Genomic DNA, 14,323 nt, shown 5'->3' with positions numbered 1-14,323 from the left:
GAAGGTCGATTATTTGGGGAAAAACTAGTATCTTAGTCGAAAACAAGGATAAGAAGCAGGTCCTACCAATGCAGCTAAAAAAGGACCATAGAACACCATATTCTTCCTTTTGGACCTCACCCAGATTTAGACCAGATTTTAGGAGGGGGTCATGGGGGACCTCTAGGGGATCATGGAACTACCGCTCCTTTCCCGGGGGGGGGGGGGGAGATTGCAGAGACCCCAAGGGCCACAATCCAGAACGGATAAGTTCCCCAAAAATAACCCACAGTGACACCAATCGCACACAGATAGGAGGGAGACTACAGGAGTTCGCCGCACGGTGGGCTCAGGCCAACCCTCACAAGTGGGTCTCCAAAATTGTCACACAGGGATACCTTCTAGAATTTTCATCCCAACCTGCAGACTGATTCCTGCGCTCCCCAATATCACAAAGGGAAAGCACAGTATTACCCTTACAGCAATACAACACCTACACAAGATCAGGGCCATCGAACAGATGCCAGCCCTCCAGAGGGGCCAGGGAGTATACTCCATTTTCTTTACAGTCCCCAAGAAAAACGGGGACTGGAGGGCCATCCTCAATCTAAAATATATCAACAAAAGGATGGCCCACAAACATTTCAGGATGGAGACGGTCAAATCTACCATAGAGTCCCTTCTCCCTGGTACCTTCATGATGGCTGTGGACCTTACGGAGGCATACCTCCACATACCTATTCATCCTTCCCACAGGCGTTACCTGCGCTTCGTCTATGGACGCACCCATTATCAATTCAGGGCCCTCCCTTTCGGTCTGACTTCTGCCCCCCAGGGTCTTTACCAAGACCCTGGTCACCGTGATAGCTGTACTCAGACAGGAGGGAATCCAGGTACACCCGTACCTGGATGACATCCTGATCTGCGCCCCAATCCTGGAATTGTCCAGGTCACACACAACCAGGGTTGTGCAGATACTACAAGAACATGGCTATTTGATAAATTTCACCAAAAGCTCCCTCACACCATAACAGACCATGATTTACTTGGGGGTGTGAATCAACTCAAGGCTCAATTCACTGTCTCTACCCAAGGAAAGGGTGGACAAGATAATCATACTGGCGTCTACCACAGCCAAACTAAAATCCGCCAGACTCATGTCCTTAGCCAGGATCATGGGACTAATGGTGGCATGCATTTCTGTAGTGCCATGGGCTCGATTCAACTCGACCACTACAGTGGCTATTACGCCCACATCAACTAGCCATCACAAGAAAACAGGTCAAGACGATTCCCATTCCACATCAGGTCCGACAGAGCCTTCAGTGGTGGTCAAACCCTTCGATCCTTTACGGAACATTCCAATACATTCATGAAGATCCAATTCAGATATTCACAGACGCCAGCCTGACAGGCTGGGGAGCCACAATGGGCGATCAAATAACCCAGGGACAATGGTCAAAACCAGAGTTGAACCTTCACATCAACCTGCTGGAGCTCAGAGCGGTAAAGCTCACCCTGTGGAAATTCGTCCCCAGAATCATGCATCACCACGTCCTCATAAGGACAGACAATACATCGACAAAAGCATACATCAACAAGCAGGGCAGCTCCAGATCCTCCTCCCTACACAAGGAGGCATCACAGATATTTGCATGGGCTCAAACACACATCCCATCAATTTGGGCAGAACACATACAGGGAGCCCTCAACATTCAAGCCGATTGGCTAAGCCGCCAAGAGGTCGACGAGGGAGAGTGGGAGTTAGATCAGGAAACGGTTCATCAAGTCACAGAAAGATTTGGCACCCCTTCTGTCGATTTATTCGCTTCAAATGCAAACCACAAGGTACCAAGATATTACGCCAGGTACTTCCACTCAAAGGCAGAGGCTACAGACGCTCTCCTGAGCTCGTGGCCCAGGGAGCTGCTGTATGCCTTCCCTCCTATTCCCATACTCCCCAAGATCCTGCGCAAAATTCACCAACAAAGAGCCAACGTAATTCTAATAGCACTTTACTGGCCGCGCAGACCATGGTTTGTGAATCTCAAGAGAATGTCTTACCAGGAGCCATGGCAAATACCGCCAACGATGGCCATTTTACACCAGGGTCCCCTGAAACATCCAGACCTTCAATGGTTTTGTTTGACTGCCTGGCACTTGAACGGTGCTCTTTTAAATCGCGGATACTCCAATGAGGTCAATACCAGCATAGACGCCCGTAGACCTTCCACCTGACGTATGTATAACATGTCATGGAAGGCATTTGTAAGGTGTGCCAGACGAAAAAAGGCCAATCCTCTCCAGCCAGGCGTGCCTACCATTCTAGAGTTTTTACCAGAGGGAGTTAGACTCAAATTATCTGCTTCCACACTGAGACGGCAAGTAGCGGCATTGTCCACAGTACTACCCTTTCTCGAAGGGAACCCCATAGCAAGACACAGGCATATTACGGCCTTCTTAAAAGGGGTCTCTCAAACGAATTCCCCAGTAATCCACAGATTCCCATCATGGGACCTCAACCTTGTTCTGAAAGCCCTTACTGCCCATCCTTTCGAGCCGTTAAGGACGGTGTCACTGAAGTACCTTCGCATGAAGGTTCTATTCCTTACGGCCATCACGTCCGCCAGGAGAGTCTCAGAGCTCAGAGCCATCTCTATCAGGAAAGGACTATGCATTTCCCACAAAGATAAGGTGATATTAATTCCAGACCCCACCTTCCAACCTAAAGTCAGTTCCCGCTTCCACAGGTCCCATTAATCTCCCATCCTTCTGTCCCAAGCCTTCAGGAGCGAAGGAAAAATCATGGCCTTTGGACCTGCGTAGAGCCTTTGGACTCTTTGGACCTGCGTAGAGCTATACGCATATTTATTGACTGCACAGCTGAGTTTAGACAAACTGACTTCATGTTTGTAGGGATTTCAAACCCCACCAAGGAAAAAAGAATGTCCATGGCGGCCATTAGTTACACCATTAGACGGTGCATCACGAAGGCGTACAAGGCCACAGGCACTCCCGTTCTGGGAGGAATCATGGCCCACTTCCTCCATAGCATGGCCACTATGATCGCTTTTGACAAGCAGGCACCAGTCGAAGAAATTTGCCGGGCCGCTACCTGGTCCTCAGTCTCGACCTTTGTCAAACATTATAGAGTCAACGTGTGGTCTTCAGCGCAGGCTGCCTTTGGCCGGCGTGTCCTACAAAATGTCGTTGAATAGATGATTCCCCACCCATTAGGGAGCTTGCAAAGTCCCACAGGTCAGGATGCCCTTGCCTCAGGGGAGAATGAAGCCTTGTTTACTCACCGTAGAGGCTCATTCTCTTCTGAGGCGAAGGGCATCCTGCCTGCCCATACAGGTATTCAACGAAGTATCAACACAAGGAACCAATTAATCTATTAATGTGATTACTTACTTACCCACGACCTACAATAGGGCTCTGGGTTTTTTTTACTAGTTACATTTATCCTGTGAGTTCCTGATGTTCTCAGTTTTAACAAAGTTCTTGTGAGTTTATTATGATTACTGTTAACTTAGCTAGTCTAGACGGTTACTGGCTTCCTGCAGGCTGTTTTCCCGCCAAGGGAGACAGGAAGTCAACATTTTGGTCCTGCCTACCCGGATGTAGAGGAAAACAACCCCACAGATCAGGATGCCCTTCGCCTCAGAAGAGAATGAGCCTCTACGGTGAGTAAACAAGGCTTCGTTCCTGTGTAGTCCTTTTGTCTGTTGCAGCAGTGTGAGGGAATGGCTTCATGAAACTTACTTCTGAGGAGGCAGGCTTTCCCCCCCCCCCCCCTTGTATTTAAAACAAAAGAGAGAGAAGATTGTAGTAGTAGTTTTCCCCTTCTCTGACCCTTTTGCATGAAACGGACTCTCACCTGTAGGAAGAGGTGATGGAAACTATTCCATGATCTCAAAGGGGTCTAGTGTTCTTCAAATACTTTACTGTCCCACAAAAAGATGCCACTGAGGTCAAGAATGGAATGAAGACCTTCGACAGATGCATTGAACTGAAGAAGTTCATGCTGATGACCCTATCATCCATCCTTCTCCTGACACTGGAAGCCTGGTTCGTTTCTAACTACCTCACAAACACCTACTTCCCCATCTCTGTTTGGCCTCAATATTGCAAATTTGTCCAGTTTGCTGTGGGAGATAGCCACTACTGGTACAAAACATTGCTGTTCAGGCTATTCACCACCCTGAGGGTTTTCACTAGTGATTGCTGCACAATTTCAGCATTGAGGGATTACAACCTTACTTTATAATAGACTGGCTTCTGATTCAACCTTCTTGTTGTTCCTTCCTTCTTTACATGGGAAATACTTGGCATATTCCATCTTTGCTAGGCCTTTGGGTGAAGAATTATTCAATTTGTTGGGGCAATTTTAGACTACATTTTAGACTACAATTTTATGACAGAATCAGCACAATTGTTAACATTGCATTTCACTTTCTCCACAGTCCAACACAGAAGGTAAGACTGTTTCAGTGACTCATAGCAACATCTAATGTCATGGTACATTTTGCAGGATTGCAGATGAGATTTGTACAGGGCTGGTTCAGCAAGAACATCCAACCTCTGCAGGGCTCTCAAGACGAAGTTTCCAAGCACCGATTCTGGTGCTATGATCTGATGGTGGACTTGCCATTCCAGCTTTGAACCACAGTGTTCCCTTCATGCTGCCCTTGCAATATTAGATCCTTGCGAGTGAGGATTCCCTCTGGGGATGGGGTGCCCACTGTTGCAGGGACACCATTAGTCAACCTTGGTCTCCTCTAGAAAGGAAACTCCACATCAGTCGCCTGTAGCTGGTTGCCTTACTTTGCCCTGCAGCCTGGAAAGAAAGGCACGAACATAAGTGGTCAGATAAACATAGCCACTATGTATTACATGAACAAAACATGGCAGAACATCATCTGTCACCCTGAACCTAACTTGGTGAGTGCGGAACAGATGATGTACTTGATGCATCAGAGGGTTGTGGTCAACCAGTAATGTGGATGACATTCTGGCAAATCCTGTCAGTTGCCACAGGGCTATGACAAATGAGTGGACCCTGAATAACAGGTACCTATAACTAATCTCCTTCACTGCGGCACACAACAAGTAGACCTGTTAGCCTCTCCAGTCAACACCCAGAGTTCTGCTCCAGAGCAGGTGTAGGTTGTTATTCCACAGGAGATGCCTTCTTTCTCTGGGATGTCAGTTCTGTTTTCCCTCCTATCTGTAGTCATTGAAATGATAGTGAGGGACTGCACCCTCCCTTCATACTGGCTGCACCAACCTTGGTTTACCAAATATCTGCAGGTGGCAGGGGAAACATCCTTCATCTGCTCAAGGTTCTAGATCTCCTGTCACTAAACATGGCAGGATCCTATTCACAGACACCCAAACCTAGTGGCTGGGCAGATACAACTGAGTACCTATTCCCTGATGCTCTAAAAGAGGTCCTCCTGAATTCCAGGAATCCTTCTACCACACAGTCCTATGAGGGTAAATGGAAGTAATTTTGCTTCTTGACAGATACGGGAACCATCCGCTTGTCTTCTGACCTCCATCAGAAGAGTACATACTACATCTCAAGTCTATAGGATTGGCATGCTTATCTCTTATGGTCCATCTGCCTGTCATTTATGTTTCTCAGTCTCTAGAGTCATTCATTCTTCACTCAGCCCTCAGTGATGCAGTTCAAGGGTCCCGTTCACCCACATTTTCCAGTTAGGCAACTTGCACTGGTATGGGAGCTACAGCTTTCCCGAAATCAGTGGATGGGCAAGCCACTGAAACCCTTGGCCATGTGTGATCTAGGAGCTCCTCTTCCTAAAAGCATTGTTTCTAGAGGCAATCTGTTTGGCAAAGAGGGCCAGTGAACTCTGCACTCCTTGCTTAGACCCTCCCTACCTATAAATCCGCAAGGATAAGGTGGTCCTGCACCCAGATATAAGTTTTCTGTATAAAGCTGATTTTGGGTTGTATGTTCTTTGTCATGTTCCCAACTGCAACCTCAGAAGCAGAGAGGGCTCTCTATTCTTTGGTTTATGCACTGAACAAAACTGTCTCCTTCAGACAAAACCCAGACTTCTTGTGCTAAAAGAAAGGGTGACTGTGTCCTTGCACTGGATCACAGAGGCCATCCAGCCTTACAAACACCTTCCTGGGACTTGGAGGTCATTCTTCCTAAGCTGATGCCACATCATTTTTAGCAGGAAGATTCCTCTTCCTGAGCTTTGCAGAGCAGCTACCCGGGCTCTGTATAGAGACCACAAAGTACTTGGAACTGTTGTTCTCAGAGTGGTCATCTGTGCTTGGAACTGTTGTTCTCAGAGTGGTCATCTGTGCATTCACATGACTTGCCCTCCTTCCCTGCAACAGGTGACTTTAACTTACTGCCACATATTCTTGTTTTGGAAGGAACTGAAGGTGCAGCTCTTCCCTGTGGGCGTGTGCAGTCAGGGGTTTTATGAATGCCAGCTGTTTAAGTGAGCCAGCCTGCATGTTTAACTGAATGAGGGGCATGTGTGTAATGTATGCAGAAGTGGGCCTGTCAGACTCTGCCTCAGACTCTGACAGGTGGTGGCAGCTACCAGGTGAATGTGTGTATATGTGTGGGCTATTTTTTCAGAGGCAAGCAGTAGCCAAACAGACTTCACGGAGGCCCTCCATCTCTGCTTTCCTACTGGCTTTCCTGGAGTACCTATGACAGCACAAAAGGGTTACAGTGGATATGTACTATCTTCTGAAGTGTTCTTTTAGGAGGGGAATCCCATGTATTGGGACACAGGAATTAATGGTCACAGATAGTATGAATTATTAGTGTTTTGTGCAAAATAAAATAATACATTAACCTTGTCGAGGGCTTTCATGGTCAGAGTTCATTGGTTCTTGTAGGTTATCCGGGCTGTGTAACCGTGGTCTTGGTAGACCAAAATACCAAGACCACGGTTACACAGCCCGGATAACCTACAAGAACCAATACATTAACCTGTTTTTAAAGTGGCAAGACTACTTGGTTGACTGTATTGCTTGGGAAGCCTATCGGCCGATATGTCGTAGCACAAGTGACTGTATTAATTGACATCTAGGGTGTGAAATCTGGGATAGCCATGCAAATTGTAGCACAGTTTAGTATCCAGCCATTTCATTAGTCTAATCTTGATTGTCTTGGCCTTTCCCATTCATTGTTGCAGGTAAATTTCTCTGTTCTTCTTCACTCTCCCCACACTGTTGGATCTGAACATACAATGGCTTTGCATTCATATTCACTATATGTGTCATGTCAAGCTGCAAATTCCTACACAACCCATCTCCTACAGTGTCTGTTAGCACTTTTGTAAATTCACCCAGTCCTGTATTTTGCTTTCTGCCATGTTTATCTGTCACCAAATTTGTGTCCGTAAAACCAAGTTCTTTTAAATCCCTCCTTTCTTAGACAGCCATATTCTTACCTATATTTTCCCCATATTTTCATCATAATTCTCCATTACGGTCTTATGTTCTCTGCTGTAACGGTCTTAGATTATAATTGCTGTGGTGAGCAGTTATGCCACTTATGATAAACAGCAAAACGTACTTTAGTGAGGTTGTAATTCAACTGTCATCTTGCTTATTTATGTCTTGATCAAAGAGGGCTAAATTGCATAGATCTGAAATCTGTTTTTTCCTCTCTTTTTTCCAGAGAGCAGATTTTAAGAGTAAAAGAAGATGAGAATGTTCCGTTTTTGCTAGTTGGTAACAAATCAGATTTGGAAGATAAAAGGCAGGTTTCTGTAGAAGAAGCAAAGAACAGAGCTGATCACTGGAATGTTAACTATGTGGAAACATCTGCTAAAACACGGGCTAATGTTGACAAGGTACAACTGGAGCTTTTCCAAATATATTTTTATAAACTTCTAGTATTGGTTTCACTTTAAGTACATCATTCCTGTTAAGGCTAGTGATTTATGTGGTGGTTTCCCATCAAATGAATTATGAATGACTCCTACACTGACTTATTTATGGATCACTCATTCTTCAGAATGAATATTCTAACATATATGAGCAACAGGTAAACTTTGCGTGTCTCAGCAGTAAGTTTCTTCTGTGGACTTGAATTTCTTTGGTTGTGCCTCACCTTTGTCCTCAGTGGGGACCCAAAGCAGCTTACCTCATTCTCTTTTCCTTCATTTTAGCTTTACATCAACCTTGTGAGGTAGGCTAGGGTGAGAGTATGCAAGTGGCCCGCAATCACCCAGCAAGCTTCTGCAGTAGAGTGGCGATTCAAACTTGGCTCACCCAGATCCTAGTCCAGGGGTTCCCAACCTTTCTGAGCCTGTGGGCACCTGTGGATTTCTGACACAGCATGGTGGGCACAGCCACATAATGGCTGCCATTGGAAGCGGAGCCAGCCATACAGTGGCAGCTACAGCTTATTTTCAGTCACAATGTGAAGATCCTGATGCTGAGGTGGTAGCTGCTGCCAAAACAACATTTTTAAACATCTACACAGCCAGTCAGAGCTCCAATAGCCAGTCAGAAGCCTTAGTGGGTAAAAGCCCCACCCATTTACTAAAAACATTTGAGGGGTCCCAGGAAAGGTGTTGGCAGATGCCATGGTACCCACAAGCATGACAATGGGGACTCCTTCCCAACACTCAAACCACTATTTATTTTATTTTATTTTATTTTTAATGTTATTTTATTAGACGTTTATCATGCCCTTTCCTGTCCAGGATCTATGCTGTATTAACCACAGTTATACCAAAAAATCAGCACGAGGGCTCTGCTTTTAAACATAAGATTATATTCACCAATTGACAGTTGCAAGTTTCCCTTATTTAAGTAACACTATATACATTGAAATCAAAATAAACATTTAAACAAGATAATACAAAGTGTTCAGTCACACCATTCAATTTCAGAATCAGTTACTCAAGTGTAAGCTGTTAAAGAGTCCGTTACTCAAGTGTAAACTGCTAGAGAGTCCAGATGAAATTCAAAAACAAACCAAGGTATAAATCATGCTATGGCTGTCTTCTTGCAGCCAAAAGTCAAACCAAGGTGTAAATCACGCTGTGGCTGCCTTCCTGCAGCCAAAAGTCAGGGATTCTGTATGGCTTGTGAGCATCAAAGTTCAAAACAAAAAGTCATACCGGAGTTCTCACGGTCAAGAACACCACAAAATAGAACAACGTAAAGTCCAACTCAACGACACCCTAGGTTGGTGCTCGTTTCGTGTGCTTCATCAGTAAGTTGGCTTTCCTTTTGGATATTTATCTGAATTCTTTGTGGGAAATTGCCCACGTTGTGTTATTCAGGTATGAAACCTCTGTAAAGAAAAAATACATTTATATTGTTTTTATACTACATTTCTTACTATACAATGGTGTTCAATAGTATAATTAATGCTGTAACACATTCTCATTGCTAAATTGTAACAATCCCACATTATACAATAATGTTACTTTTATCATTACATTGCATTACATAATTGCGTGGTCCCACACATACCTTAATACATTGTTTGATGACCAAATAAGGTTCTGTCAGTGTGTTATGTTCTAAACCTCATACAATTAAATAGCATTAGGCAAGAGTGACCCTTATTAAGATAATGTGACACAAGTGGTGCGTCTAATAATTTTGCGCGAATCCTGGCCCTGTGTTCACCTATGCGTAAGAACAGATTTTTTAAAACAGACTTGATGCCACCTAAGAAACCTATCATCAATGTCAGGGGGCACTTTAAGTGTGGATCATGTTCCTCTTGTGTTTTCAGTTTGCCTATCAAGGAGATTAGTTCTTCAGCATCTAACTTTAAACTTACTTTAAAAGGATTTACTAATTGCCAGTCCCAGAATGTCATTTATGGAATTCTGTGTCCATGTTCTTTGATGTACATAGGGTCCACGTCCCGCCCCCTCAAATTACGCATAGGTGAACACAGGACCAGGATTCGCGCAAAATTATTAGACGCACCACTTGTGTCACATTATCTTAATAAGGGTCACTCTGACACTGATTTATTTTTCTTTGTCATTTGGCAATATATTCCCAAACCCTTTGCTTCTCGAGATATAAAAAAGATATTACTCAGGAAGGAAATGTACTTTATACACCTGTTCAAAACATTGATGCCTACAGGTCTCAACACTGAATTTGATCTATCCTGTTTTTTATAAAGCCATGCAATTAATAAATATTTTTTTTAGCCTGATATACCTTTAAGATGAAACAGTAATCAGCAGCAGCTGTTACTTACCATGGCCCCTTGCCTAATGCTATTTAATTGTATGAGGTTTAGAACATAACACACTGACAGAACCTTATTTGGTCATCAAACAATGTATTAAGGTATGTGTGGGACCACGCAATTATGTAATGCAATGTAATGATAAAAGTAACAACATTATTGTATAATGTGGGATTATTACAATTTAGCAATGAGAATGTGTTACAGCATTAATTATACTATTGAACACCATTGTATAGTAAGAAATGTAGTATAAAAACAATATAAATGTATTTTTTCTTTACAGAGGTTTCATACCTGAATAACACAACGTGGGCAATTTCCCACAAAGAATTCAGATAAATATCTAAAAGGAAAGCCAACTTACTGATGAAGCACACGAAACGAGCACCAACCTAGGGTGTCGTTGAGTTGGACTTTACGTTGTTCTATTTTGTGGTGTTCTTGACCGTGAGAACTCCGGTATGACTTTTTGTTTTGAACTTTGATGCTCACAAGCCATACAGAATCCCTGACTTTTGGCTGCAGGAAGGCAGCCACAGCGTGATTTACACCTTGGTTTGACTTTTGGCTGCAAGAAGACAGCCACAGCATGATTTATACCTTGGTTTGTTTTTGAATTTCATTTGGACTCTCTAGCAGTTTACACTTGAGTAACGGACTCTTTAACAGCTTACACTTGAGTAACTGATTCTGAAATTGAATGATGTGACTGAACACTTTGTATTATCTTGTTTAAATGTTTATTTTGATTTCAATGTATATAGTGTTACTTAAATAAGGGAAACTTGCAACTGGCAATTGGTGAATATGATCTTATGTTTAAAAGCAGAGCCCTCGTGCTGATTTTTTGGTATAACTTTCCTGTCCAGGGCCAGGCTCAGGGTGGCTCACATCAATGATAACACTAATACATTTACTTTAAAAATAACAAAACGATAATACATAATAGGGTACAATTAAAACTTAAATAAAATCTACATAGTGAGTTAAAATCCAAACACAGATGGCAACTACAATACTAGTGGTGGCAGTAGCAGGCCAGCCAGGTGAGGAAGTCGAAAGCCAGGGCCAAGATGGAAACAAGGTAGAACAGGTGGAACAGGGAATGCCTGGAGGTTGGCAACCCTACTTCTTGGGCTGGGGACCACTAATAAGTTGGCATCAGAAGAGCATAACGCTCTTTGAGGAGTATCTCGGAAGAGGCCATCCTGGCTGTTTGTGTAAGGTAGGGGTGATATCAATCCTATTCTTGGAGCGGCATAGTTAGTGGCAGTTCTCCACAGGGTTGGTTCTGATTTTCTTCAGTCACAGGAAATATGACTTAAAGCATAAGTGTGCTGCAGCTGTGGATGAGGAACTAGTGACTGCCAAGACTCATCAGTTACCCTGAAGTATTCATTCTTCAATTGAATAATTTGAGTGTACAGTCCCCATGAAAAATATTAGTGCAATTGACTAGAAGTCTGGCTTTGGGATACATAGGAGTGGAATTTAATCTGCTTGTTTGATGCAGGGACAAAGCTTTTTGTTACATTTTTTTTAAAGTACAGATCTTTCTAATCTCCATAGTCTTGTGGTTCGATGTACTAGCTCTTGCCTTGGAGAAAATCTGTTGTTCAAATGGCAGAAGGTTAAGGGGCTTAGTGATTTAATATGCAAACCTCTCCTTTCTGACCTACATTCAAACCTGACTGCATAACAGGAAAGTCCTTTTTAAAAACTCGCATATGAGAAACTGGGTCAGCAAGATGTAACTTGGTTTAGTTACACTGAAGATTGCAATGTTGAATTGTTACTGACTGTATTGTGATAACCACTGTTTCCTAGAAGTTGTTTTTAAACTCGTAACTGGAGGAACAGGTTCTTTACTCTCAAGTGGTAACTTCTTGTGTTCAGGCTTGTACTGGACAGTGACGGCTTACTTGGCATATAAGTGAAACCATCCTGAACCATACTTGTTTCTATAGTTCAGTGGTTCCCAACCTTTTTTTGACCAGGGACCACTAGGACTTTTTTGTTCGGTGCAGGAACCCCAAGGTTCAAAATAAAAATTCAGAGAATCTGAAAATAAACTTTAATCATAACTGTTAGTTAAACATTAAACTTAGAATAATATTTGAATATATATTTTTATAACAGAACTTTTAATTGAAAATATTAATTTATTATGGGTTCATAACTTTGTTTCGCGGACCTTAATTTAGTTCTCGCGGACCCCTGGGGGTCCACGGACCCCTGGTTGGGAACCAGTGCTATAGTTGGATCATGCGTGAGGTAGACTAGCAAGCTTCAAATTTGTAGGGTCACCATCTCCTGAATTTTCATGGGTGCGTTTCATCTTTATGAAGTATGCTTAGCCTACTTATTTGTGCTTTATTTGATGCAAAATAGGCCGCAGGTGTATATGCATAAATAGGTTAAAGGATTCTAACACAAGTAGATACTATATCACTTTCAGCAAGCAGAGAAAGGTTGGTGAGAGAACTTAACATGGACTTGGGAATGCCAAAATTGATATAGAATGGGTCTCCTGGGATTTAAATGACTGCATAGAGGAGTGGGTTTCAGTAGGTACCACCATATCTGTAACCACCCTGACCTGGATGGCCCAGGATAGCTTGATCTCGTCAGATCTTAGAAGCTAAGCAGGGTCAGCCTTGGGTAGTACCTGGATGGGAAACCACCAAGGAATACTAGGGTCACTAGGCAGAGGAAGGAAATGGCAAACCTCCTTTGTTAGTCTCCTGCCTTGAAAACCTTACCAAGTTGCTATAAGTTGGCTGCAACTTGATGGCACTTCACACACACACACACACACACACCTGTAACCACAATACAATGGTTTGACAATGTAGACACACTTTTGTGTTTTTTGTGGTTTCTAAGGAATTGTACCAGAGCAGAGGTTCCCAAACTGTGCTCCGTGAAGCACTTGGTGCTCCACGAAACATTTCCTAGTGCTCCATGAAGAGATTTGAAAGAAAAATACTACTGTCATTTGGTTTAGTATATAGGTGCTATGTGAAAATTAGTGTTCCGTGACAAATTTCTCTCTTGAAAAGTGCTCCATGACTCAAAAAGTTCGGGAACCTCTGTACTAGAGGATCAGGGAAGAAAGAGTTTTAAGCTTCCCAGTCACTGGGGAAAGGAATAGGGGAGACCCTCTTGACTCATTGACTTCTGATTGGCTTACTAACTGGTTAAAAGAACAGTTGGAGACCTGACTTCATGCAATATCGTGTTCATGCATGTGTACTAACATCTGTCTTGATCTTTCTAGGTATTTTTTGACTTAATGCGAGAAATTAGAGCAAGAAAGATGGAAGACAGCAAAGAGAAGAATGGGAAAAAGAAAAGAAAAAGCCTAGCCAAGAGGATCAGAGAAAGATGTTGCATTTTATAATCAAAGCTCCAAATACTTTTTCCTATTTTGACCATCCTAATAAAATCCATAACTTATAAGCATGCCATTTGAAGGCTCCTATGACTGAAATTACTCTTAACAGTTTGGGAATTGTAGGGTACCACTTAAACATGTACCACATAAAGCATGAATTGGGACAGCACTGAAAGTATTTCACTGAAAGTTTTTAATGTGGCTTCAAGAGAAGCAGAATTCATCCCATTTCATATTTTTGCTGCCGCTTATCATGGTTCTTCTGAATGTAGAGTATTTCCCATGGGCAGTCTGTCCTGAACTGTAAACAAAGCATTACTTTCTATGGTTTCTCTTAAAGCGTACACTTTTATATCACCAAATCTTCACTTTTGTCTTCTACTGCCTTGAAAAACTACTGCGGTGGTCAAAACTAAGCAAAGGTAGTATAACTTTTTCTTTTGCTATTATAATATTATGCAAATTAGAGAAGAGAACCAGGCTCTGTTCTCTGATGCTTCTATCGGGAGTCATTTATACATGGAATTAGCTTAGACAAATGGTATATAGATTCATGTGAGGATATTTGAATATGCCTTAATTTAAAAAAACTAAAAAAAAATTAATGTAATCGCGGGTATAACTTCACTGTGATGTATTGAGGTGTCTGCATCACTGTGAAATTATATCCTTTAGAATGGTGTGTGGTTTGTGAGTAATCTTGCAAACTA

The 14,323-nt window shown here is 42.8% G+C and overlaps 1 protein-coding gene across 1 annotated transcript in view; it reads left to right on the top strand.

Moving 5' to 3' along the window:
* Nucleotides 1–13,686, top strand: part of RALA (RAS like proto-oncogene A) — a 44,871-nt gene extending 31,185 nt beyond the window's left edge. Inside the window, exons 4-5 of the mRNA XM_056857549.1 lie at nucleotides 7,661–7,835; nucleotides 13,497–13,686. Coding sequence (XP_056713527.1) covers nucleotides 7,661–7,835; nucleotides 13,497–13,619 — 298 coding nt within the window. The 3' untranslated portion in view covers nucleotides 13,620–13,686. The remainder of the gene's footprint in view (nucleotides 1–7,660; nucleotides 7,836–13,496) is intronic.
* The last annotated feature ends 637 nt before the right edge of the window (nucleotides 13,687–14,323 follow it).

This window comes from Euleptes europaea, chromosome 11 (genome assembly GCF_029931775.1).
Source record: "Euleptes europaea isolate rEulEur1 chromosome 11, rEulEur1.hap1, whole genome shotgun sequence".
Taxonomy (NCBI): Eukaryota; Metazoa; Chordata; class Lepidosauria; order Squamata; family Sphaerodactylidae; genus Euleptes; species Euleptes europaea.
This window is presented reverse-complemented; position numbering and strand designations above follow the sequence as displayed.